The 27,244-nt window shown below is 53.8% G+C and overlaps 1 protein-coding gene and 1 pseudogene across 3 annotated transcripts; one reads left to right on the top strand and one right to left on the bottom strand.

Moving 5' to 3' along the window:
- Positions 1-5,475: 5,475 nt before the first annotated feature.
- On the bottom strand, positions 5,476-8,648 carry LOC129710486 (gastrula zinc finger protein XlCGF26.1-like; annotated as a pseudogene).
- Positions 8,649-8,985: 337 nt separating this feature from the next.
- Positions 8,986-26,173, top strand: LOC129710485 (gastrula zinc finger protein XlCGF49.1-like). 3 transcript variants are annotated; one of them, XM_055657441.1, is made up of 2 exons: positions 8,986-9,213; positions 21,516-26,173. In XM_055657441.1, the coding sequence occupies exon 2, from the start codon at positions 21,661-21,663 to the stop codon at positions 22,291-22,293; it is 633 nt and encodes a 210-aa protein (XP_055513416.1). In that variant the 5' UTR covers positions 8,986-9,213; positions 21,516-21,660; the 3' UTR covers positions 22,294-26,173. The 3 variants fall into 3 exon arrangements, with proteins under 3 accessions (XP_055513416.1, XP_055513414.1, XP_055513415.1); XM_055657439.1 differs by having other exon boundaries at positions 8,986-9,259; XM_055657440.1 differs by lacking the exon at positions 8,986-9,213 and adding an exon at positions 20,522-20,763.
- The last annotated feature ends 1,071 nt before the right edge of the window (positions 26,174-27,244 follow it).

Raw genomic sequence — 27,244 nt, 5'->3', positions numbered from 1 at the left:
TCCCTCTCCTCGCCCCTCTCCCTGCCCTCCTCTTCCCAGCCCCATCTCTCTCCTCCCCACCTCCCCCCTTCTTCTCCCTCCCACTCTTCCCCCCTCCCTCCCCTACCCCATCTTCCTCCTCCCTTCCCTCCCCTCCCTCCCCCCTCCCCCACACCTCTACCCCCCCTCCCCCCCCCCCCCCACCGCTCTTTCCACTCCCCCCTCTCCATCTCCCTTACCAAAGACATTCTTGCCATAGAGGGATTACAGAGAAGGTTCACCAGACTGATTCCTGGGATGTCAGGACTTTCATATGAAGAAAGACTGGATAGACTCGGCTTGTACTCGCTAGAATTTAGAAGATTGAGGGGGGATCTTATAGAAACTTACAAAATTCTTAAGGGGTTGGACAGGTTAGATGCAGGAAGATTGTTCCCGATTTTGGGGAAGTCCAGAACAAGGGGTCACAGTTTAAGGATCTGGGGGAAATCTTTTAGGACCGAGATGAGAAAAACATTTTTCACACGGAGTGGTGAATCTCTGGAATTCTCTGCCACTGAAGGTAGTTGAGGCCAGTTCATTGGCTATATTTAAGAGGCAGTTAGATGTGGCCCTGGTGGCTAAAGGGATCAGGGGGTATGGAGAGAAGGCAGGTACAGGATACTGAGTTGGATGATCAGCCATGATCATATTGAATGGCGGTGCAGGCTCGAAGGGCCGAATGGCCTACTCCTACACCTAATTTCTATATTTCTACGTTTCCCTCTCCTCGCCCGTCTATCTCTCCTCCTCCTCCCACCGCCATCCCCCACACCCTTCCCTCTCTACCCTGCCCCATTCCCCCTACCCCTTTGTCGCTCTTCGACCACTACCCCAACCCCTCCCTGCCCACTCTTCCATTTCTCTCCCCCTTACACCACCCCTCCGTTCCCACTCCTCCCTCTCCCCCTCCCTCTCATCTCTCCCCCCACCACTTCGTCCTACCTCTCTGACCCTCTTCCACCACTCCACCTACCTCACCCCCTCTTTCCCCACTTCCACTTCTCTCCCCTCCTCTCCATCCCCTCTCGTTCCCCTCTTCCCCCCTCCCCTCCACTCTTCCACCTCCCTCCGCTACCCTATCTCCCTCCTCCCCTCCCCCTCCCACACCCCTCCCCTACTTCTCTCTCTCCCCCCCCTCCCCTTGCCTCTCTCCTACACTCTCCTGTCCCTCTCTCCTCACCCCTCTCCCTCCCCTCCTCCTCCCCGTCCACCCCTCTCTCCCCCCCCCCCTTCCCTCTTCTTCCTCCCTCCCCCACTCCCTCCCTCTCTCTCCTCTCTCCCTCCCACCGATCATCTCACCTCCTCCATCCCCAACTTTCCCCTCTTCCTTCTCCTCCTCCCCCCTCTTCCCCCACCCTTCCCCTCCCCATTCTCCCCCCTCTCTCCACATTTCACCCCCCTGTACTGCTGTACTGGCCCCATCTACCTCCCCCCTCCCCCACACCTCTATCCCCCCTTTCCCTCCCCTCCTCCACCCAGTCTCTCCTCCCCCTCTCCTCACCCCTCCTCCTCCTCCTCCTCCCCCTTCCCTCTCCCTCTCTCCTCCGTCCCTTCCCTACCCCTCTGTACCTCTTCTTCCACTCCCTCTAACCCCCTCTCCTCTCTCCCGACTCCTCCACTTCTCTCCCCCCTTACCCCAAACCTCTCACTCTCCCTCCCCCACCTCTCTCTCCTCTCTCTTTTCCCTCCCACTCCCACTCTCCCCCACCCCTTCCCCTAACCCTCTTCCACCACTCCCCCCGTCACTCTCCACCACTCCCTCTACCCCTCCCCCCTTTTCCCTCCCTCTCCACTCTTCCATTTCTCCTCCCCCACCCCTCTCCTCCTCCCCCTCCCCTACCCCCATCTCCCTCCTCTCCTCCCTCCCTCATCCCTCCCCCCTCTCTCCCCCCCCCCCTCTCTTCTTCTTCTCCCTCCCCCCCTTTTCTCCCTTCTCCTCTCTCCACCCCCTCTCCCCCTCCCCCCTCCCCTCTCCCCCCACCCCCTCCCTTCCCCCCTTCCTCCCCCACCCCCCTCCCCTCCCCCCTCTCCCCCCCCTCCAGCCACTCCTCTCCTTCTTCCTCCCTCTACCCCTACCCTCTCTCTCTCCCCCCCACACCTCTATCCCCCTCCCCTACCCCACCCCCTCTCTGCTCCCCTCTCCTTTTCCCTAACCCCTCCCTCACCTCCCCCTCCTCCTCCCACTTTCCTTCCCTCTCTTCCCCTTTCTCCCCCCTTCCCTCCTACCGCTCTATACCTCTTCCTCTTCTCCCCCTACCCCCCCCCTCCCCCTCCCTATTCCACTTCTCCCCCTCTCTTACCCCAACCCTCTCACTCTCCCCCCTTGTCACCCTCTCTCTCCCTCTCCACCCCTCCCATTCTCTCCTCCTTTCTTTCCCCTCTTCCCCCTCCCTCTCCCCGCCCTCTCCCTCCTCCCCTCCCTCCTGTTCCTCCCCCTCTCCCCTTTCCCCCCTCCCCTCCGCACTCCTCTTCCCCCCTCTCCCTCCCCTCTCCTCCTCTCCCACCCCTACCTCCTCCCTCCCCATCCCTCTCCCTCTCTCCCCCCCATCCCCCCCCTTTCCCCCCTCCTCCTTCCTCCCTCTCCCCCTTCCCCCCTCTCCCTCCCCCTCCCCTTCCCCCCCCTCTCCCTTCCTCCCCCCTCTTCTTCTCCCCCCCTAACCCTCCTTCCCCACTCTTCCACTTCCTCTCCCTCCTTTCCCTTCTCTCCACCCTCCCCCCACCCTCTTTCCTCTCCCCCCCCCCCTCTTCCCCTTCTCCTTTTCTACCCCCTCTCCACCTCTCTTCCCTCCCTTCCTCTCCCCTCCTTCCTCCTCCACTTCTCCTCCCTCCCCCTCTTTCCCCTTCCCCTCGCCTTCCTCCCCACTCTCCCTCTTCTCGTTTTTTCCACTCTCTCCCCCCCCCCCTCTCCCCCTCCCTCTTCATTCTTCCCTCTTTCCCTTCTCCCTTCCCCTCCCCTCCTCCTCCCCCCACCCTCTCTCTCTCCCCCTCCTTCCCTCTCTCCTCCCGCCCCCCACCCCCTCTCTTCTTCCCCCCCCCCTCTCTTTTTCTCTCCCTTCCTTTCCCCATCCCTCCCTTCTCCTCCCCTTACCCCTCCTTCCTTGTCCTTTTCCCCTCTACCCCCTCCTCCCTTTTTTTCTCTCCCCCTTCTCCCCTCCTCTCTTCCTCTTCTCCCCCTCCCTCTTCCCTTCCCCTCGCCCTCTCCTCCATGTTCTTTCCCTTCCTTCTCCCCTCCCCTCCCCCCTTCCCTCTTCCCCCTCCCCTCCCCTTTCTTTCCCTCCCCTCATTCCCCTCTCCCACCCCCTTTCCCTCCCCCTTCTTTCACTTCCTCCCCCCCACCCCTTTCTCCCTCTCTTTCTCCCCTCCCTCCCTCCCCCTTCCCCCCCCCTTCTCCTCCCTCCCTTCTTCCTCCTTTTCCTTCCTTTCTCCCTCTATCCACCCTCCTCTCCCTTTTGTCTCCTCCTTCCTCTCCCTTCCCTTTTCTCTTCTTCCCCTCCCTCCTTTCCCTCCTCCCCTCCCTCCCCTCCTCTTTTCCCCTCCTCCCCCCTCCCCATCCCTCCTTCCCCTCTTCTTCCCCTTCATTTTCCTTCTCCCTTCCCCCCCTCCCCCTCTCCTTTCCCCTCCCCTTCTGCCCCCCCCCTCTTCCTATCCTCCCCCCCCCTCCTCTTTTCTTCTCCCCCATTCCGCCCCCCTCTCCCCCCCCCTCCCTCATTCCTTCCTCCCTCTTCCCCCTCTCCCTCTCTCCCTCCTCCCCTCCCCCCTCCCCCCTCCCTCCTTCCTCCCTCTCCCCCTTTCCTCCTCCCTCATCCCTCCTCCCTCTCCCCCCCCTCCTCCTCTCCCCCCCCCCCCCCCCCCTCCTCTCATCTCTCCCCCCCCCCCCTCCTCCTACTCCCCCCCCCCTCCCTCCGCTCCTCTCTTTTCCCCCCTCTTCCCTCTTCCCCCACTCCCTCCTCCTTCTCTTCTCCCCCCCCTTTTCCCTTTCCAGTCCCCTCCTCCCCCCCTTCCTCTCCCTCTCACCCTTTCTCTCCTCCTCTTCCCCTCCTTCCCCCTTCCTCCCTGCCCAATGTTTGCTCCCTCCTCTTCCCTCCTCTTTTTTCCCATTCCCCTCTCCCTTCCCTTCCCTCCTCCTCCCTCTCCAGTCCCCTCTTCCCCCTTTCACCCTTCCCCCCCTCTGCTCTTTTTTCTTCCTACCCCCCTCCCCTTTCCCTCCCTCCTTTCTCCCCCTCCCTTCTCCCCTCCTCCCTCTTCTCCCCCCTCTCTCCCCTCTCTCCCACTCCCCCTCCCTCCCCCTTCTCTCTCCTCCCCCCTCCCCCTTTCCCTCTACCTCCTCCCCCTTCTCTCCCCCCCTCCCCTCCTCCTCCTCCCCCTCCCTCTTTCTTCCTCCCTCTCTCCTCCTCTTCCTCTCCACCCTACTTCCCCTTCTTCCCTTCCTTTCTTTCCTCCCTCCTCCCCTCATCTCCTTCCTCGCCACCTCCTCAACCCTCTCCCCTCTTCCTCCCCTCCCTTCCCTCCTTCTCCCTCTCCTCCCCTCTCCCCTCCCCTCCTCTTTCTCCTCTCCCCCTCCTCCCCCCTCCTTCTTCCACCCCTCTCTCCTCCTCCCCTTCCCCCCTCTCTCCTCTCCTCCCCTCCCCTCCCCCCTCTCCCCCCCCCCCCTCCCCCCCCCCCCCACTTCTCCCCTCTTCACTTCCCCCCCCCCTCCCTCTCCCCCTACCTCCTCACCCTCTCTACCCCCATCCCTCTGTCCCCAACCCCTCCCACTTCTCCCTCCCCACCCCTTCCCTTTCCCTCCACACTCCTTTCCCCCCCCCATCCCCATCCCCTCCCCCCCCCCTTCCCCCCAACTTCTTCCCCTCTCATCTCTCCTCCTCCTTCATCTCCCCCCTCCTCCCCTCCCACCCCCATCCCCCTCTCCACCCCCTTCGCTCCCTCCCCCCCCCCCATCCCCCTCAACTTCACCCCCCCCCCCACTCCCCGCTTCCCTCTTTCCCTCACCCCCTACCCCTCCCCCCCCTCTTCCCGTTCTCTCCCCCTTACCCCACTCCTCTCCCTCCCCCACCCCTCCCCCCCTCCCTTCCCCCTCTCTCTCCCCCACCCCTCCCCGTCCCCCTCCTTCCACCACCACTCCTCCTACCCCCCTCTCCTCCCCCCCTCTCATCCATCCTCTCTCCCCACTTCCACCCTCCCCCCCCCTATACCTCTCCCCCCTCCCTCCCCATTCTTATACTTATCTCCCCCCACCCCTCCATTCCCACTCCCTCTGCACTTGGTTTTGTTTACTTTTAAAAGTGTGTGTGTGTGTGCGTGTGCGCTTGCGTGTGTATGTGTGTGTGTATGTGTCATTTTGCCTGTGAAATTTATCTCCTCGAAATCAGATGTCGAAACTGGGAAATGTTTACATATTTCAGTAGAGATTTTCCTTGTGATTTAAAAAATCCACTCCTCTGTACATTTGGCACATTATTTTCCTGAGTTTTTTATTAAAATTGTTGACCAATCTGGCCTTTTTTAAATCTTTCTGCTGCCGCTACAATAACAGTGAACTGTTTACATTTTCTTGTACAAATTTTCAAAAATCCAATCCTATATAAATTTGGTCAATTACTTCCCGAGATATTTAATGCAATTTATAACCAAATTGACATAAAAAAATATATAAATGTTGCCCAGCTGCTGACCTCACAATGCCCTTGCTCGGGGCCGCGCCCCCTCCTCTGCTCTGGATTAATGCAGCTGCTGTCAACGTGCATGCTGTTTTCTACGAGGTACGTTAGCTCCCCCCCCCTTCGTTCTTCAAAAGGCGCAGAAATATCGAGAAAGTTCTGCAGAATAAAGCTCCGCCATAGGATCTTTGTTCTGCAGATCTCAAACTCACGCTGAAGCTTCTCCTCGTGAAGCCCCGTCCGCTCGCTCATTCAGCTGTGGGTTTCCTGAGATTCAGAAGCCGCTTCAGTCTCTCTTCGCATTTCGCAGCCCACTCATTCCCCGGCTCTCCTACACCCCCTCGTCTTTCCACGTCCTCCCCGCTCCTCCCTCTCTCCCCGTCACAGGGGATGACCTCCTCTCCAGAGAGGCCCGATCGTCTGTCTCACCGGCGTGGGTTCGCCGGTGTGGCCTCAACCCCCGCGAGCTGTCAAACGCCTCACCACAGTACGGGCAGTCGTAGGGCTGGCCACTGGTGTGCATACGCTGGTGACACAGGGTGTGGGAGGCCATGGCAAAGCGCTCTCCACACACTGGGCTGGGGAAGGGACGGTCACCGGCGTGCACCCGCTGGTGGGACAGCAGGCTGTTGGAGTGGGTGTAGCCCTTGCCACTCTGGTCGCAGGTGAACGGGCGCTCGCCAGTGTGGGTGCGCCGGTGCTCCAACAGCTTTTTAGAACTGGTGATGCCCTTGCCGCAGTCGCTAGAGGTGAAGTGTCGCTCCCCGGAGTGCAGACGCCTGTGTACCTTCAGTTCCGGCGTCGACTTGAAGCTTTTGCCGCAGTCGGAGCAGGTGAAGGGCCGCTCACTGTTGTGCGCCTGCCGCTGCCGCATTAGCCCTGACAACTGGGTAAAGCTCTTGCCGCAGGTGGAGCAGCCGAAGGGCTTCTCGCCCGTGTGCACCAGCTGGTGGGCCTTCAGCTTCTATGTAATCTTGAAGCACTTGCCGCAGTCGGAGCAGCCAAAGGGTCTCTCGCCGGTGTGGGTGTGCTGGTGCTCCAGCATGTTTTTGGAGCGGGTGAAGGCCTTGCCACACTGGACGCATGTGAAGGGGCGCTCGCCGTGTGGGTGTGCTGGTGCCTCAGCTGGTTGGCGGAGCGGGTGAAGCCCTTGCCGCACTGGACGCAGGTGAAGGGGCGCTCACCGGTGTGGGTGTGCTGGTGCTCCAGCAGGCTCTTGGAGCGGTTGAAGCCCTTGCCGCACTGGGCACAGGTGTAGGGGCGCTCGCCGGTGTGGGTGCGCTGGTGCTCCAGCAGGCTGTTGGAGCGGGTGAAGCCCTTGCCGCACTGGGCGCAGGTGAAGGGGCGCTCACCGGTGTGGGTGTGCTGGTGCTCCAGCAGGCTCTTGGAGCGGTTGAAGCCCTTGCCGCACTGGGCGCAGGTGTAGGGGCGCTCGCCGGTGTGGGTGCGCTGGTGCTCCAGCAGGCTGTTGGAGCGGGTGAAGCCCTTGCCGCACTGGGCGCAGGTGTAGGGGCGCTCGCCGGTGTGGGTGCGCTGGTGATCCAGCAGGTTGTCGGAACGGGAGAAGCCCTTGCCGCACTTGGTGCAGGTGAAGGGGCGCTCACCGGTGTGGGTGCGCTGGTGGGACAGCAGGCTCTTGGAGTGGGTGAAGCTCTTGCCGCAGTAGCTGCAGGTGTACGGTCGCTCCCCAGTGTGCATCCGCCGCTGGTGCTCCCGCAGCCCCCACAACTGGGCAAAGCTCTTGCCGCAGGTGGAGCAGCCGAATGGCCTCTCACCGGAGTGTATGAGGTTGTGCCGCAGCAGGGTGTCATAGCGGTTGAAGCTCTTGCCGCACTCTGTGCAGTCAAAGGGGCGTTCTCCCGTGTGCACCCGCCGGTGGGTCTCTAGCAGGCAAGGGCTCCGACAGGCCTTGCCACACACGTCGCACTCATAACGCTTCTGCTTGTTGTGCCCCGTCATGTGGTCCTGTATTGAAGCTCAGCGCCTCGAAGCTCAGCCCGCACACCGAGCAGATGGGGGCAGGAGCTCACCGGCACCCTGGCCGCCCCTCAATGGCCGCTCACGTCCCCGTCTTTACGTCCACAGCAACGGCTCCTAAACCCTGCAGGAGGGGAACACAGAGGGTCAACAAGCTGGCAAACAGGACATTACTAATGCGTGAACATTACTCGTGCTTGAAGGGGGGAGGGGGAGGGGGGGGATGAAGGGGGGGGGGGGGGGGAGAGATGAGTGAGGAGGGAATGGGGAGGGGGAAGTGAGAGGGGGGGAAAGGGTGAGGATGGGGGGGAGGCGGGAGAAGGGATGGGGAGAGATGGTATGGGGAACGGCGGAAGTGGTGAAGGGGGATGAGGACAGGGTAAATGAGGGGAGGGGGTGAGGGGAGGATGAGGAAGCAAGTGGGAGAAGGGGGGGGCGGTTGCTGAGCAACGGGGCACCGCGTCGAGCCGCCAGCCCATGCGCCAGCCAGACGCCCTGCGCCGTGACGTCTCCAACACGCACGGCGCGCACGACCGTCGCCCCTGACGTCACCCCCAAAACGAGGGGGGGCTGCAGGCACTTCCCCGCCGGTGATTGGCGCCCAGTCACGTGGGAGGCCGCGTGCATCATGGGAAGAAGGTCACAGAGTGCTTGAGTCACTCAGCGGGGAACGTGGACAGGTGCAGAGTGGCCTCCCGCCGCCAGGGGGCGCTGCACTGGGAGGACCAGAGGCGCTGCCACAGAGACACAAAGACGGCGCCGCCAGGTTAACACAACACAGACGCACGCCCTGGGGAAGGGAGGGAGGAATGGGTGGGTGGGGGAAAGGACGCGGGGACGAGCAGCTGTTCACACCTAAGATCCCGGCGCTGAGAGGAGGCACCGCATCACGTGACCAGCTACCTGGATCCGCCCCCTCCATCTCCCACCCACTGACGGGCAGCGCCAGCGACCAATGGAGCGGGCTCAGGGCCGGCGTCACAAAGCACCAGGTTCCGCCCCCTCTGTCCCCCCATTGACGGGCAGCGCGTCCCGTGACCAATGGGAGCGCGTCCCGTGACCAATCTCTGGTCCCGTGACCACTGGGGGCAGCGTCCCGCGACCAATGGGAGCGGGTCCAGCAACGACCCACCGGGGGCGGTGTCACAAAGCGCCATGTCCCGCCCCCTCTGTCCCCCCACTGACGGGCAGCGCCAGCGACCAATGGGAGCGGGTCCAGCAACGCCTCACCGGGCCGACGTCACAAAGCACCTGGTCCCGCCCCCTCCCTCTGTCCCCCTCATTGACGGGCAGCGCCAGCGACCAATGGGAGCTGGCCTAGGGCCGACGTCACAAAGCACCAGGTCCCGCCCCCTCCTCGCTTCCAACCAATCAGAGCTGCGTCCCCGGCCCCGTGTCCTACAGGTCAGGCCGTAGCCCCGCCCCTCGGATGGACAGCTCCCTCCGCCAATCGGAGCCGCCCATCCCGCCCTAGCAACGGTTGCCAGGACGCGGCCGGGCCAGACAACAAGATGCTGCAGGAACTCAGCGGGAGAGAAGGAATGGGCGACGTTTCCAGGTCGAGACCTTTCCTCAGGCTGAGAGTCGCAGGAGAGATGTAGACGGTGATGTGGAGTGAAAAGCTTTTGCATAGAAACATAGATAATAGACAATAGGTGCAGGAGTTGCCATTCAGCCCTTCGAGCCAGCACCGCCATTCAATGTGATCATGGCTGATCATCCCCAATCAGTATCCCGTTCCTACTTTCTCCCCATATCCCTTGATTCCATTAGCCCCAATAGCGAAATCTAACTCTCTCTTGAAAACATCAGTGAATTGGCCTCCACCACCTTCAGTGGCCGAGAATTCCACAAATTCACACATCTCTGGGTGTAAATGTTTTTCCTCATCTCAGTCCTTAATGACGGACCCATTATTCTTAAATTGTGTGTGACCCCTGGTTCTGGACTCCCCCAAATGGGGAACATGTTTCCTGCATCTACCCTGTCCAATCCCTTAATAATTTTATACGTTTCTATAAGATACCCTCTCGTCCTTCTAAATTCCAGTGTATACAAGCCCAGTCGACTCATTTGCTGGTTTGGCTATTCTGTTACATTGTTGGAGATATTGGAGAGATCTCCATAGGGGGGCAGAGAGGGGGAGAGAGAAAGGGGGGATAGCGAGGGTGGGGGCTGGAGAGAGAGAGAGGGAGACAGAGATAGAGGGGAGAGAAAGGGGAAGTGGGGAAACAGGAGGGGAGAGATAAATAGAGAGGGAGGGAGAAAGGGACGAGAGAAATGAATGGGAGTGAAGGGGGAAGAGACAGAGAGCAGCGTTATCTTGTAGTGTGGATTTAGAGCGTTTGGCACAGTGTAGAGAGGGGAGAGAGGGGGAACTGAGAGAAAGAGGGAGAGACAGAGAGAGGGAGGGAGAAACAGGGGGAGAGGAAGGGGGGGAGAGAGAGAGGGAGATTTAACACAATCATGCGATATTTTGTTTTTATTAATGCATTTTGTCATCTTAATTGCTGATTTTTGGCACAAAAAGCTTCACTCTAAAACATTTAGATCCAAGCATAAATACGCAAATATATTATAATCTGTCACTAAGCACCCACAAAAATATCTCGCAATAATGCTCTTTGATTCAGAGGTTTAGTACATTGCTGTTGGCTAAGCGTTTTAGGTCCCAGGCCTGTGTTAAAGGCTTGGCCCGAAGTTCTGGTCTTCCGGGCCTGTGTTTCGTAGGCCTCAAGGCTATTTTAAGGGCTCAGGGCCTGTATTTTAGGCCCCAGGCCTGTGTTGTGGGCTTGCCCTAAGTTCTGGAAATTCCGAGCCTGTGTTTCGTAGGCCCCAGGGCTGTATTATAAGCTCCAGGCCTGTGTTTTTTGCCTTGGCCTAACCTGTGGGCTTTGTAAAAAAAATAATAATAATAATAAATACTTTAGTGAAGTTTGGCCTACGTTCTGGGCCTCCAAGCCTGTTTTGTAGGCCTCGGGTTGCAGGGCTGCCAACTCTCACGCTTTGAGAATCACGCCCTCAGACAAACTCTCACGCCCTCGTGCTGATCAGAAATTTCTCACGCTCTGTGGTGAGAAATTCTGTGATCAACGAAAATTAAAAAGCTAAGATAAACTGCATGGTCCGCGGGTGTTGGCGAGCCAGGGCTGAGGGAGGGATGGGAGCAGTGGGCGGGGACAGATGCGGGGAGCCAGGACTGGCGAGTGTTTGCCGGGGCTGCGAGTGTTTGCGGGGCTGGCGAGTCGGTAGCTGCAGCTCCGGCCATGGAGCAGCCCCACTGCAAGCAAAGATCATATAGCGAAGCGCTGTAAGATCTTTGAGTGCAAGAGCCCCAGCCCGTCGGAGGCGTCGGAAGCACCTCTACCGCGAGTCTCTGTGCCGAACGGACAGACTCTCAAAGGGAGGTGGAGAGAGAGAGAGAGGTGGGGGAGGAGACAGGGAGACAGTGGGGAGAGAGAGAGGGGGTGAGAGGAGAGAGAGAGGAGAGACAGAGGGGGCGTGAATGGAGAGAAGAGGGAGAGAGAGGTAAAAATGAAATGAAATGAAATGATTCAATTTATTGTCATTGTCAGTGTACAGTACAGAGACAACGAAATGAAGGGGAGAGAGACAGTGAGAGAGGGGGAGAGTGAGGTGGGAGAGGGCGGAAGAGAGAAAGGCATGAGAAGGATGAAAGAGGGAGAGAGAGAGAGGGGGTAGAGAGGGAGGAGAGGGTAGGAGAGAATGAGAAAGACAGGGGGAAGAGGGAGGGGTGGTAAAAGAGAGGGAGAGAGAGGGAAGAGGGAGAGAGGGGAAAAGAGAGAAATGGGAGAAAGAGAGAGAGATGGGGGGCAAAGAGAAAGAGGAGATAGAAACAGAGGAGAAAGAGAGAGGGGAGAGAGGACAAGGGGGAGAGTGAGTGGGGGCACGAAATGGGGGAGAGAGGGGGAAGAGAGAGAGAGGGGGAAGAGAGAGAGAGAGGGGGAGAGGTTGACCCAAATTCGAGCTCCTTTATCTAGCTTGCTCTGTGTGTGATCATTTGGCATAACTATTGTATATGCATGGCCATTACACTTATGTATTATTGTATTGCATAGTGTAACAAGGTCTTATATTGTATTATGTCCCATGTAATAATATCATGTAATAATGTTGATGATAGTATGTATTAACGTACGATGTCTGATAGGTGGTATATGGTATTATGCATCAACATTATGCTGTAACACATAACTATTGTTATTATTGGATATGTAAAGCCAATTAACAATTGTTATAAACTATAACAAGTGGGGATGGAGGGGTTTTGGGATTGGTGTGTGGGAAGGTGGGTCAATGAGAGCCTCTATGTATGTTATGTCTTGTGCTGTATGTTCTATGTTGGACCCCCTCGAAAACAAGATGACTGTCCATCTGAAGGGGTTATCCATGAATAAACTTGTTTCAAGAGAGGACAGAGAGAGAGGGGAGAGGGAGAAGGGAGAGAGTGTGGAGAGGGAGCGAGGGGGAGAGGGGGCGATAGAGAGGGGGAGAGAGAGAGGGGGAAGCGAGGGGGAGAGAGAGAGAGAGAGAGGGAGAGAAGGGGGAGGAAGAGAGAGAGAGAGAGAGAGAGAGAGAGAGGGGGAGAGAGATAGGGAAAAGAAAGGGGTGAGAGGGTTGGGGAAAGAGAGGAGAGAGAGTTAGGGGAAAGAGATGGGAGTGAGAGAGGGGGAGAGAGATAGGGGGAGAGAGAGAGAGGGGGGGAGAGAGAGAGAGGGGGAAAGAGAGTGAGCGGGGGGAGATAGGGGGATAGAGAGGCAGGGCTGCCAACTCCCATGCATTGAGCGTGAGAATCACGCATTTCGCCAAATTCTCATGCTGATCACAAGTTCCTCTCGCTCTGTTGTGAGAAATTGTGTGATCAACGAACATTTCAAAACTGCGTGGGCCATGGGTGTTGGAAGCAGAAGCAGTGACGGGGACAGATGTGGACGGAGAGCGGGGCTGGCGAGTGTTTGCCGGGCTGGTGAGTCGCTCACTGCAGCTCCGGCCATGGAGCAGCCTCAGTGCAAGGCGTTGGAAGCGTTGCGCCGCTGCCGTGAGAGTCTCTGTGCCAAATTCGTCCAGGTGACCGGCATGGATCAGGCTGCGGTTCGGTGCATCCTGGAGGCCAACCAGTGGCTGCTGGAAGTAAGTACCAAGCACTGGGTAGAAATGGTGGAAGATAGTGGACTTCAAATGTGGGTGGTTGGAGAAAGCATCCTGCTTGCCTGCTAAATTTTCGCATACTGTAACTGCAGGAAAAATGTTTCCAATGTTGGAGGAGTTCAGAACCATGGGTCACAGTTTAAGAATAAAGGGGAGGCCAGTTAGGACTGAGATGAGCACAAAGTTTCTTCACACAGAGCTTTGTGAATCTGTGGAATTCTCTGCCACAGAAGGCACTGCAGGCCAATTCACTGGATGTGTTCAAGAGAGTTACATTTAGTTCTTGGGGCTAACAAAATCAAGGGATATGGGGGAAAAAACAGGAAAGAGGTACAGATTTTAGATGAGTAACCATGATCATATTGAATGGCAGTGCTGGCTCGAAGGGCCGATGGTCTATTCCTGCAACTATTTTCTATGTTTCTATGCTTGAGTATAAGGCAGTAAAATTCGATCACTTGATTTTGAAGCATTCATGCTTGGTGGAGGTATAATGTAGTCATAGAGTGATGCAGTGTGAAAACAGGCCCTTTGGCGCAAATTGCCCACACCCGCCAACATGTCCCAGCTACGCTACCTGCTTTTGGTTCATACCTCCACACCTGACCTATCCATGTATCAGTAACTTTTTCTTAAATGTCGGGATGGTCCCTGCCTCAACTACCTCCTCCGGCAGCTTGTTCCATACACCCACCACCCTTTGTGTGAATAAAGCTACCCCTTAAAAAGTTACCTGTTAAAAATACTTTGTACAAAAAACATTGAAATCGTATTTCTACAGTGCACTAAAACATGATTTTAATACATCAAATTTCAAAAAGTTCCTACCCTGGGGGGGAGGACACCCTTCTTCCACACTCTCTCCCCACTTGGTTGCTCCACTCCCTCACCGGATACCCCCAAGGCCAGTGATCAGTGATTGCTCAGCCTCCCCCCTTTCAAAAACGCTTCACGGAGAACACAGATGTGAGCGGGGAACTGAGGCCAGTTGTCCGTGATGTCTGGATGCCAATGCTCAGCGCTTCATGTTTCGGAGTTCCCTAATGATATTGATTTGTAATTACCCTGATTTGTAATTAGACAATACCTTAATTTATTAATCCGGAATATCCAGGGGATGGGATAAGTGTAGTATTAAATGACTTGCAAGGTGTCAGGCTGTCTGTCACAACATACAGCCTCGATAACCCATTATAACCATATAATAACCATATAACAATGACAGCACGGAAACAGGCCATCTCGACCCTTCTAGTCCGTGCCGAACACGTATTCTCCCCTAGTCCCATAAAGCTGCGTTCAGACCATAACCTTCCATTTCCTTCCTGTCCATATAACTATCCAATTTATTTTTAAATGATAAAAACGAACCTGCCTCCACCACCTTCACTGGAAGCTCATTCCACACAGCCACCACTCTCTGAGTAAAGAAGTTCCCCCTCATGTCACTCCTAAACTTCAGTCCCTTAATTCTCAAAAGTCATGTCCCCTTGTTTGAATCTTCCCTACTCTCAGTGGGAAAAGCTTTTACACGTCAAGCTCTGTCTATCCCTCTCATCATTTAAAAAAAACCTCTATCAATTCCCCCCTCAACCTTCTCCGCACCAAAGAATAAAGCCCTAACTTGTTCAACCTTTCTCTGTAACTTAGTTGCTGAAACCCAGGCAACATTCTAGTAAATCTCCTCTGTACTCTCTCTATTTTGTTGACATCCTTTCTATAATTAGGCGACCAAAATTGTATACCATACTCCAGAATTGGCCTCACCAATGCCTTGTACAATTTTAACATTACATCCCAACTTCTATACTCAATGCTCTGATTTATAAAGGCCAGCACACCAAAAGCTTTCTTTACCACCCTATCTACATGAGATTCCACTTTCCGGGAACTGTGCACAGTTATTCCCAGATCCCTCTGTTCACCTACATTCTTCAATTCCCTACCATTTATTTTGATTTGTCCTGCAAAGATGTAGCACCTCACACTTATCAGCATTAAACTCCATCTGCCATCTTTCAGCCCACTCTTCCAACTGGCATAAATCTCTCTGTAGACTTTGAAACTCTACTCCATTACCCGCAACCCCACCTATCTTAGTATCATCTGCATACTTACTAATCCAATTTACCACACCATCATCCAGATCATTGATGTACATGACAAACAACAGTGGACCCAACACAGATCCCTGTGGCACCCCACTGGTCACTGGCCTCCAACCTGACAAACAACCATCCACCATTACTCTCTGGCATCTCCCATTCAGCCACTGTTGAATCCATCGTGCTACTCCACCATTAATACCCAACCATTGAACCTTCTTAACCAACCTTCCATAAGGAACCTTGTCAAAGGCCTTACTGAAGTCCATATACACAACATCCACTGCTTTACCCTCATCAATTTCCCGAGTAACATCTTCAAAAAATTCAAGAAGATTAGTCAAACATGACCTTCCAGGCACAAATCCATGTTGACTGTTCCTAATCAGACCCTGTTTATCCAGTGCTTATATATATTATCTCTAAGTATTCTTTCCATTAATTTGCCCACCACTGACGTCAAACTGACAGGTCTATAATTGCTAGGTTTACTCTTAGACCCCTTTTTAAACAATGGAACAGCTTGCGCAGTACGCCAATCCCTCGGCACTATTCCCGTTTCTAATGACACTTGAAATATTTCTGCCATAGCCCCTGCTATTTCTACACTAACTTCCCTCAATGTCCTAGGGAATATCCTGTCCGGACCTGGAGACTTATCCACTTTCATATTTCTCAAAAGTGTCAGTAATTCCTCTTCTTTGAATCTCATAGTTTCCATAGCTACTCTACTTGTTTCCCTCACCTCACATAATTCAATATCCTTCTCCTTGGTGAATACCGAAGAAAAGAAACTGTTCAATATCTTCCCCATCTCTTTTGGCTCTGCAGATAGTTGTCCACTCTGACTCTCTAATGGACCAATTTTATCCCTCGTTATCCTTTTGCTATTAATATAGCGGTAGAAACCCTTCGGATTTACTTTTACCTTACCAAAGGTTGCCAAAGCAACCTCATATCTTCTTTTAGCTTTTCTAATTTCTTTCTTAAGATTATTTTTACATTCTTTATACTCCTCAAGCACCTCATTTACTCCATTCTGCCTATAATTATTGTAGATCTCCCTCTTTTTCCGAACCAAGTGTCCAATTTCCCTTGAAAACCATGGCTCTTTGTTTACCTCACTGACTATTTCTAACCCCCCCCCCCCCCCCCCCCCCCCCCCCCCCGCCCAATTCTTTTGACAGGTTTGAATAGAAATGTCCCCAATCTCATTGTTTTATTAATTGAACACGTAGATGAACATCCTCAAGGAGTGTAATCAGATGGAAACTGATTCAAATGCGATGTTTAAGAGCTTGTTAAAAGAAGGGGCTTATTTTAAAAGAGAGACATCCTCCTCAATCCCACCTCCCCGCCCCGGTCGCTACGCTCCCTCGGGCTAGGTCTGTCGCACCCAATGTTGGCAGCACTGGGGTTGTGTTATAGGCTCCAGGCCTGTATTTTTTTTACGTTGTTTGCTTTGGCCTATGTTCGTGCCTCAGAGCCTGTGTTTTGTAGGCCTCATGGCAATGTCATAGACCTCGGGCCTAACCTCTGGGCTTTGGCCTAAGTTATGGGCAAGTAAAGGCCCACAAGAGTCAGGCTCCTGTTCCTTGGGTTGGCCTGGTCTGTTGTCAAGGAAGGCCTAATGCCAACGGGCTTCTGTTGCAAAGGACGATCTACTGGTATCAGGCTCCCGTTGCTAAGAACTCACACAGAAGCGCTCACTCACTCCAGCACTAATAAATGAATCTTTTTGCCACCGCTTCTCACAATGAATGCTTCTTGTAGTTTTGGGAACCAGTATAGCACACCACTCTCCCCAAGTATTCTTAAAGGGTTGGACAGGTTAGATGCAGGAAAATTGTTCCCGATGTTGGGGAAGTCCAGGACAAGGGGTCACAGCTTAAGGATAAGGGGGAAATCCTTTAAAACCGAGATGAGAAGAACTTTTTTCACACAGAGCGTGATGAATCTCTGGAACTCTCTGCCACAGAGAGTAGTTGAGGCCAGTTCATTGTCTATATTTAAGAGGGAGGGATGTGGCCCTTGTGGCTAAGGGGATCAGGGGGTATGGAGAGAAGGCAGGTACGGGATACTGAGTTGGATGATCAGCCATGATCATATTGAATGGCGGTGCAGGCTCGAAGGGCCGAATGGCCTACTCCTGCACCTAATTTCTATGTTTCTGTGTTTCTATTGCCCCACCCCACAGACACACACACACACCGACATCTTCCGTACAGCTCTCTCTAACATGATGTATGTCCCAACTTGTTCTCAATGCTCTGACTGATGATGAAGGCGAGCAAGTTTGACAAACTGCTGCTGCTGCTTCTTCATCACCCCGTCTATCTGTCTATCTGTGCGTCAGTGCTTTCAGAGATGCGCTCGTACTATTTTCTCTCTCTCTCTCTCTCTCTCTCTCTCTCTCAGTAAGTTTGTAGACAGCAGCAGCAGCAGCAAAATTGGTGATGTGCAGGACTTTAAAAGCAAGCGACTGACTTACTCTCTGAAATTGCAGCAGGGTCTAGATCAATTGGAAATGTGGGCCAAGGAATAATGGCCGATTTAATTGAACTTGGACAAATGCAAAGTGGGAAGTTAAATCAGTGCAGCAGCAGCAGGACTTACACTGTAAAGGGCAGCAGAGTCCCAGAGAATGGTGTAGGTGCCGAATAGTACGAGTGCATGATTGTCTGAAAGCGATAAACAGGGTGATGAAGAAGCAGTTTGTCAAGCTTGTCTTCATCAGTCAGAAGCATTGAGTACAACACTTGGGACATCATGCTGTACAACAAATGTTGGTACATTAAAAAAATGAAGGAGAGGGAGAGAGACTGAGGTGGAGGGAGTGAGAGACAGGAGAGAGGGGAGGGGGGAAAGAGTGAGAGGGAGAGAGAATGATTACAAACAAAAATTACATACAAAGGCACAATAAATTACATACAAAGGCACAATGCAATTTAAGATTAAGAATAGAGAGGTCTCTCCCGGGGGTGGGGTGTGAGGAGCTATGACGTCTCACACACACTAACCACCCCCCACACACACGGGAGTGAGAGGGTGAGTGAGAGGGTGAGAGAGCAGATGGGGAGAGGGGAAGAAAGGGGGACAGATAGGGGGGAAGAAAGGGGGAGGGGTATGGGAGAAGGGGAGGGGAGGAGATGGAGAGAGGGGTGAGAGAAGGGGGAAGTGGAGAAAGAGGAGGGAGAGAGGAGGAGGGGAGAGAGGGGAGTAGGGGGGGAGTGGGAAAAGGGGGGAGAGGGGAGGGGGGGGGAAGAGAGAGTAGAGGAGATAGGAGGGGGGTAGAGAGGAGGGAAGGGAGAGGAGGGAGGGAAGAGGGGGGAAGGAAGGGGGGGGGGGGTGGAGGGGGAGAGTGGGGGGGGGAGAGGAGGGGGTAAAGGGGGAGGGGGAGAGAGGAGGGGGAGGAGGGGGTGTGAGAGGGAGGGGGTAGAGAGGAGGGTGGGAGGAGTGGGCGGGAGAGGGGGTAAGGAAGGGGAGAGGAAGGTGGGCGGAGCAGGGGGGAGAGGGAGGGGGTTGAGGGGGATAGAGGTAATGGGAGAGGGGGAGAAAGTAGGGAGAGAGAGTGGGGAGTGAGGGAGGTTTGGGGGGAGGGAGGGGTAGATATAGTCGATGGTAGAGGAGGGGGGAAAGGGAGGGGGTGGAAGAGAGGGAGGGGGGGTAGTGGGGAGGAGGCAAGAGGGGGATGGGGAGAAAGAGGGGGGGAGAGGGGATGGGCAGAGGGGAGGGGGAAATATAAGAGTATAAGAGGGGGTAGTGGTGAGGGGAGGGAGGGGAGAGACAGTAGGGGAGGGGAGAGAGGAAGGGGAGGGGGTGGGTGGTGGGGAAGGGGTGTGGAGGCGAGGGTGGGGAGTATGGAGTATAGGGGTAGTGGCAGGGGTTGGGAAGGGGATAAGGAGAGAGAGAGCATAGAGGGGGGTTAGAGGGGAGGGGGCGAGAGGGAGAGTAGAGGGGAGAGAGGAGTGGGGTAGAGAGGAGGGGGGAGGGGGGGTGAGAGGAGGAGGGGGAGAGGAGGAGGGAAGACGGGCGAGCGAGGGTGCTGCGAAAAGTGGAGAGAGCCCGGGGAGAGAGAGAGCTCAAGTACAGGGCCTGACTTGTAAAAAGCTCTCGGGTGGCGACGTCACTCCTGGAAAACAGTGTGCAGCAGGTGGCGCGTTGCAAACTGCGCAGCTCGCCGCGAGGAGCAGAGCCATTGTGACGTCATCAGCTCGGTAACTTCAAAGAAGATCTGATTGTTGAGCAATTTTAGTAAAATACTCGGGAAATAATTACTCAAATTTTCTGATGAGGCGATTTTTGAGATCATGAGGTAGATCTCTACCAGAATATGTTAAAATTTCACTGTTAGCGCGTTGGGTTTTCGAGGAGATGTGAATCACACACACACACAAATAAATACATTCACATCCAAGATCAGAGTTTTATATTATAACTAGACCAAGTGCAGAACCGTTGGGTCTGTTCCCCCAATGTGTGGTTGTGGGGGGCGGGGGGGGGGGGGATGTGGCATCACACACACTAACTAACCCCCCCCCCCCACACACGCTAACTACCCCCCTTGATATATTAATATTATTAATTTGCTCCTTTTACCCCACTGTTGCATTTACAATATATATTAATGATTTGGACAAGGGAACTGAATGCAACATCTCCAAGTTTACTGGTGACACGATGGGGGCAGTGTTAGCTGTGAGGAGGATGCGAGGAGGCTGCAAGGTGACTTGGATAGGCTGGGTGGGTGGACAAATGCATTGCAGATGCAGTATAATGTGGATAAATGTGAGGTTATCCATTTTGGTGGCAAAAACAGGAAAGCATAATCTATATTACTAAAACTCTGTTCTTGACCGGTTTCGGCTTTTTGTGCTGCGGTTTCCGAGAGTACGCCGCCACCTACGGCTGTCATTTTTGGCCACCTCGCTCAGAGCCCCCCTCCGCCGCGTGTGTGCCGAGGATTTTTCCCGTCGATGTAAATTGACAGAGATATTAATGTTTTTACAACATTCCCCATTCTCTCTGCTGCCCCTGCTGGAGGGAGGGGGAGCGACTATAAAACCAGGAAGTGGTGTGCCTCAATCAGTCTCTGCAAGTGGTGTGCCTCAATCAGAGCTTTGAATGACACTGACAAATGTCTACAGCACTGTCAGTACCCTTAATTTGGTTTGACAATGAAAATATGGTTAGAGGTAAAAAAGCACTGCCTTGCAAATAGTTGTTTGGGTTTGGGTTGAAGTAAAAAGGCACTCTCCCCCCCCTCCCCCCCCCCCCTCCCCCCCTCCCCCCCCCCCCCCCCCCCCCCCCCCCCCCCCCCCCCCCCCCCCCCCCCCCCCCCCCCCCCCCCCCCCCCCCCCCCCCCCCCCCCCCCCACCCCCCCCCTCCACTCCCCCCCCCCCACCCCCCCCCCCCTCCCCCCCCCCCCCCCCCCCCCCCCCCCCCCCCCCCCCCCCCCCCCCCCTCCCCCCCCCCCCCCCCCCCCCCCCCCCTCCCTCCCCCCTCTCCCCCTCTCTGGGGTGTGGAGCTTCGCGCTGTGACGTTTGCCTGCCATGTGGTGACCGGACAGTCTGAAGAAGGGTTTCGGCCCGGAACGTCACCGATTTCCTTCGCTCCATAGATGCTGCTGCAGCCGCTGAGTTTCTCCAGCATTTTTCTGTACCTTTGATTTTCCAGCATCTGCAGTTTCTTCTTGAACACATGTGATAACCGGAAGCGGGTCGCCGCCTTCCAAGCCTCAGTCCGAACTCCCATTGGCCGCTGGCGCTGCCCATCAGTGGGGAGGCGGGACTTGGTCGCCGGTCACGTGAGGATGGGGGGCGAGGAGAGCTCAGGTGGGAACAGCCGCCGCCGCCTCCGCCGCTCGGCCACGCGTCCGTGACCCCACCCCTTTCTTCCTTCCCGAGGATCCGGAGCTCGAGGCGTGCGGGAGATATCAGTCTATGAGAGAGAGAAGAAGGAAGGACTCAACCTCCTCTGGCGGCGGGAGGCCGTGGCGTAGCGCCCCTGTCGGTTGAAGGGCCTGGTGCTGCGCATCTAGTCCTCCCAACGCAGCGCCCTCATCTCGTGGGAAGTTGTGGTGCAGCACCTCTGGGCCTCCGGTTGTAGCACCCCCTGGCGGCGGGAGGCCGCGGTGCAGCACCTATGGTTCTCCCTCGGATTAGCACTCTAGCGCCCCCCCACCTCCCCCATCAGCGTTAGTAATGCACCATAGATGCTGCTGCACCCGCTGAGTTTCTCCAGGATTTTTGTGTACCTTAGTAATGTCCTGTTCGCCAGATCCACTGCCATTCAATATGATCATGGCTGATCATCCAACTCAATATCCTGCACCTGCCTTCTCTCCATACCCCCTGATCCCTTTAGCCATAAGGGCCACATCTAATTCCCTCTTAAATATAGTCAATGAACTGGCCTCAACTACCTTCTGTGGCAGAGAATTCCAGCGATTCACCACTCTCTGTGTGAAAAATGTTTTTCTCATCTCGGTCCTACAAGATTTCCCCTTTATCCTTAAACTGTGACCCCCTTTTTCTGGACTTCCCCAATATCGGGAACAATGACCCTCTGTGTTCCCCTCCTGCAGGGTTTAGGAGCTGTTGCCGAGGACAGAGAGACCGGGATGTGAGCGGCCATTGAGGGTGGCGAGGTTGCCAGTGAGCCCCCCCCCCCCCCCATCTGCTCGGTGTTCGGGCTGAGCTTCGAGGGGCTGAGCTTCGACACAGGACCACATGACGGAGCACAAGGAGAAGCGATATGAGTGTGATGTGTGTGGCAAGGCCTGGCAGATCCCGAGCAAGCTGGAGACCCACCGGCGGGTACACACGGGAGAATGCCCCTTCGACTGCTCCGACTGCAGAAAGAGCTTCAAGTCAGCAAAGAACCTGAAGTCCCACCAGCGAGTGCACACGGGCGAGAAGCCCTATTGCTGCTCCACCTGTGGAAAGACCTTTGCCTGGTCGTCGGGGCTGCGGGAGCACTGGCGGGTGCACAGCAGTGAGCGGCCCTTCACCTGCTCCGACTGCGGCAAAGGCTTCAAGTCATCCAAGGACCTGAAGGTGCATAGGCACCTGCACAGCGGGGAGCGGCCCTATACCTGCAGCGACTGCGGCAAGGACTTCACCCGCTCTTCCAAGCTGCTGGAGCACCAGCGCGCCCACACCGGCGAGCGCCCCTTCACTTGCGCCCAGTGTGGCAAGGGCTTCACCCGCTCAAACAGCCTGCTGTCCCACCAACAGGTGCATGCCGGCGACCGTCCTATCCCCAGCCCCGTGTGTGGAGAGCACTTTGCCATGGCCTCCCACGCCCTGTCCCACGCCCGTGCACAACAGTGTCCAGCCGTACAACCACCCGTACTGCAGTGAAGCGTTTAACAGCTCGCGGAGGTTATGGCATCACCGGCGGGCCTACGCTGGTGACCGGCTGCTCCCACTGCATCAATCATTTCAAGAGCGCACGGCGGCCGCGGGAGCACCAGCGGATGAACACTAGAGAGAGACCATTTGTGTGCGCTGAGTGTGGCATGGCTTTCACCTGCATATCCAGCCTGTGGCAGCACCGGCATACCCACACCGGTGAGCATCCCTGTTGATTCCGGATATGAACGTACCCCCCTAATCTGGTTCAATCAAACACCGAATGCAAGCACTGAATTTCCAACTCTATTTTATTGTACACAATACCGCGGGACTGATCCTCGTTACCACTTACTCGAGCACAATACAGCCTTGCGCAAATAGAACAGACCCAAGACGATCGGCACAAACCAATGGGCTTCTCACCCCTTTATACCCCTCCAAACTAAAGGCGCGAAAGTACTTGGGGGAGTTAACCCCTACAAGCAAACCAATACAGTCTGCAAAGTACATGGAATGACAGCTCCATAGCCCAATCGTAACATCGTTTCAACACATAGCACGTAGGGTGAAACACTTCCATGAAGTAAAGAAACATTATCACTAGATAAAGAAACGTCTTTGGTGAGGCCACCCTCCTGGACCAATCACAATTAGCGGTGGGAAGGCACTGCAACATAATTGAAACCTAACTTTTCCCCAACCAATCCCAAGCATGCCTTTGCAGCAGTGCATAGCTCCTTCTGCAGAATCCCATACATATTAACTTGCAGGCCATCGGGACAATTGTGTTGTGGTTCTAAGACTCAAATTTCGATAAGATGACACAGACACGGAGAATTCTTCAAGAGGATGAAAGCCTTTATTTGCAAATATTCAGCTGGACCATTCAGAGATGACACCACCTGTACGCTCTCCAATTGCTCTCCAATCCAAAGAAACAAGCAGCTTTTATTACAGTTCGTCAGCCCTATCGGCTTCATTATCTTGCATACTGTAAATCCTTTCGCATAAATCCATCTTCGATTCTAATATTCACTGTCTTGCCACCATTACTTCCGACCTTGGTTCAGTCTTTACATTTCCTCCCATATCAGTTCCTCTCTCTGAAATTCCAAACTATTGCTTTTAATTTCCCAGCTATGTTTCAGCTAAAGCCAAGTTTACACAAGCCAAGGCTATCCACACCATATTATGCTGTTGCATATTGGTTTATATCTTTACACACAAAGATACAAATGTATTAAGAATACAGATCCAAAAGTAAAAATAAATAACTTGTTTAGTGCCTTGATTACTGGATAAATGTTAAGTGTTGTAGGGCCGAGATGGCCTGTTTCCGTGCTGTAATTGTTATATGTTGCAAAACTAACAACCATGTGAGTCTGAGCACAATAAGCTGATTATGTAAAATAGCTGACATCTGCTGACTATGATAAATGTTTTAATTAAGTCTTCTATAACTTCCATAACACCTCTCTGCAACCCCTTCCCAGGCTTCAGTCTCCCTAGAGCCATCCATCTTGCATGGTTCTGCAGCTCTCTGCAAATGATGTCAAGTAGGTATTTACAGATCTTTACACAGACATCGTCCATCTTCCCAAGTGCCCAAATTTCTGATATTAACATTCCCCCCTTTTATCATGCTATGATAATCAAAACAGGGTTAAAAGACAACTGTTCAGGTTATAGACTCCGACAATGATAGCGATGTTGTTGTGTCAGAGCTCCAAGTCACTTACTGAGTTTACATGGGCATAGCTTCGAAGACTCCTGACTGACGAGTCTCCACCTCCCGAGTTCACATGGGCCTGAATTCTCTTGATCCACCATGTCAGCTTGCATTACTCTTGACGCTCGATGTAATGCTCCTACACTAAGAGATTCCTCAAAGAAAAGAAGTTACCAGCTCAAACTTTTCCACTAATACTTTTGCAATGGTGCAGATGGACCCACGCATTCCTTCCTTCCACCTCGGCAGCATTTGGGGTTGTCAGGAGAACCTTCCCACCGAGCCTCCAAACCTTTCCTCACCCAATTCTTCACCATCACAAAATCACCAGGATTGACCTTAATAGACGAAACCAGGGGAGGTAATTCACTGTATGCTGCTCGCACCCTGGAATATAAATCTCTTAGCGCTCAAGTCAAGGTCAGAACATAATTGGTCATCCCTGTAGCCATATAATGGAAATTGTCAACCTTTGGGTTATTTTGGTTCCACGGAGTTCCGAAGGGACGTCCATATACAATTTCAGCTGGGCTTAGTCTTGATTTCCCTGCAGGCATGACATGCGTCTGAAATAAAGCTACAGGAAGCAATTTAATCCAATTAATTCCCGTCTCAGACTTTACTTTAGCCAATTTCGTTTTTAGGGACTGATTTGCTCTTTTGACAAGTCCAGCAGCCTGTGGTCGATAAGCACAGTGTAACTGCTGCTGGATGCCCAGCTGTTCACAGAATTGTTTGTTAATTTGCCCAATTAAATGAGGACCACTGCCTAAGCCGAATTGAAATGCGGAATCTGGGGATGATTTCTCACATAAGCACCTTGACAACAGTAGCCGCTTTGTTATCAAGTGTTGGATAGGCCTCCATCCATTTGCTGAATACATTGACTATCACAAGTACATACCTATATCCTTGGCACTTTTCCAGATCAATATCATCCATTTGAAGAGTTTCAAAGGGACCCATGGGTAAAGGTGTTTTCCCATCCTCACAAGCCATTTATTTCCCAGGGTTATATTTCTGACAGATAATACAACAGCTACTGACCTGGGCTAAAGTCTGTAATCTTGGATGCCACCAAGTGGCCAAAAGAGCATTACCAATCGCTCTAGCACCACAGTGAGTCACAAAATGCATGCACTCCACAACCCAAACTGCAAGAGAATCTGGTATACAAGTATTCCCTGCCGGAATTACGCTAAATCCTGACATACAATCTATTGTACATCCAAGCTGTTTCCATAATCTTATATTGCCTTCAGGAGCTTCTTCCTGCAACTGAATAATTTCCTGGATGGTTAGCATTGCCTTTTCCGAGGGAGACATGTCACCTGAACTTTTAATCTGTCACATCATCTTTGGAACTACCACCTTGCGTTCCCGGGATACCTCCTTTGCTCCTTGATCAGCACAACAATTCCCCATGTCTAACTGGGTCTGGCCCTTTGTATGAGCACTACATTTCATCACCGAGATTTGCCTGGGTAGCAGCAGAGACTGTAATAAATTGATTACCAATTGCTTGTGAGATATTTGAGTTCTTGCTGAGGTCAGGAATCCTCGACTATGAATACTCCATAGGTGTCCAAAATAGTGTACTACCCCAAATACATATCTAGAATCTGTTTATATATTTACTTTCAGATCTCTTCCAATAATACATGCTCTGGTTAAAGCGAACAGCTCAACCTGTTCGCTGATAAGAGTAACTTGAAGGCTGCTGCCTCCCATCCTAGTCTATGATAGCGTAGGACTGACTCCCATCTGGACTACACTTCTTCACACCCTGCATCCTGTAAGGACTCCATCCCCTACTCCTAATTCTTCCATCTACGCCACATCTGCTCCCAAGATGAGGTGTTCCACACCAGGGCATCTGAAATGTCCTCATTCTTCAGGGAACGGGGGTTCCCCTCCCCCACCATAGATGAGGCTCGCACCTGGATCTCTTCCATACCCGGAACACTGCTCTCTCTCCCCATCCCCCCACTCGCAACAAGGGCAGAGTCCCCCTTATCCTCACCTTTCACCCCACCAGCCGTCACATAGAACAAGTAATCCTCCGTCAGTTTCTCCACCTCCAATGTGACCCCACCACTCGCCACATCTTCCCATCTCCTCCCATGTCTGCCTTCCACAAAGACCGCTCCCTCCGTAACTCTCTTGTCAATTCTTCCCTTCCCCACCATTCTACCCCCCTCCCAGTGCACTTTCCCTTGCAACCGTATGAGATGCTACACTTGTCGCAATACCTCCCCCGTCGACTCCATTCAAGGACCCAAGCAGTCGTTACAGGTGCGACAGAGGTTCACCGACACCTCCTCCAACCTCATCTATTGCATCCGCTGCTCTAGATGTCAGCTGATCTACATCGGTGAAACCAAGCAGAGGCTTGGCGATAGTTTCGCCGAACACCTCCGCTCGGTCCGCATTAACCAACCTGACCTCCCGTTGGCTCAGCACTTCAACTCCCCCTCCTATTCGGTAAATTACAATACACGACACTCTCATTTTTATGTCCTTCATTTTTTTTTTTTTTTAGAGGCCAGGAAAGTAAAGAAATGCAAGAGCCAGAGCGAGGAAAAGAAACCGGAAAGGAAGTTAAGGAGACTAGAAAGGCAAAGAAGGAGAAAGTATACAATCGCTAAACTCCGCAGAGAGGGAGCAAGTCTGCATCCTGGGGGCTTATTTATATATTTGTTTTTTTTAGATTACTATTGCACCTCATACTCCCCCTCCTATTCCGTATCCGACCTCTCTGTCCTGGGCCAGAGCCATGGCCAGAGCGAGCACCACCGGAAATTGGAGGAACAGCACCTTATATTCCGCTTGGGGAGCCTGCATCCTGGGGGCATGAACATTGAATTCTCCCAATTTTGTTAGCCCTTGCTGTCTCCTCCCCTTCCTATCTCTCCCTCAGCCCTCAGGCTCCTCCTCCTTTTTCCATTATCCTCCCCGCCCCCACACCCTATCAGTCTGAAGAAGGGTTTTGGCCCGAAACGTTGCCTATTTCCTTCGCTCCGTAGATGCTGCTGCACCCGCTGAGTTTCTCCAGCATTGTTGTTTACCTTTTATGTAAACTGTGTTAAGTGTGGGTCTTGGGTTTTTTTGTAATGTAAAAAACTGAAGTCAACTGTAGTTCAACCTAGGTTTGAATGACAATAAATAGCAGTCCATCCATACCATTCCCTCCTCTTCTGGAACATCTTTGGTTTGCAGCAAAGATAC

Source organism: Leucoraja erinacea, chromosome 28 (assembly GCF_028641065.1).
Source record: "Leucoraja erinacea ecotype New England chromosome 28, Leri_hhj_1, whole genome shotgun sequence".
NCBI lineage: Eukaryota > Metazoa > Chordata > Chondrichthyes > Rajiformes > Rajidae > Leucoraja > Leucoraja erinaceus.
This window is presented reverse-complemented; position numbering and strand designations above follow the sequence as displayed.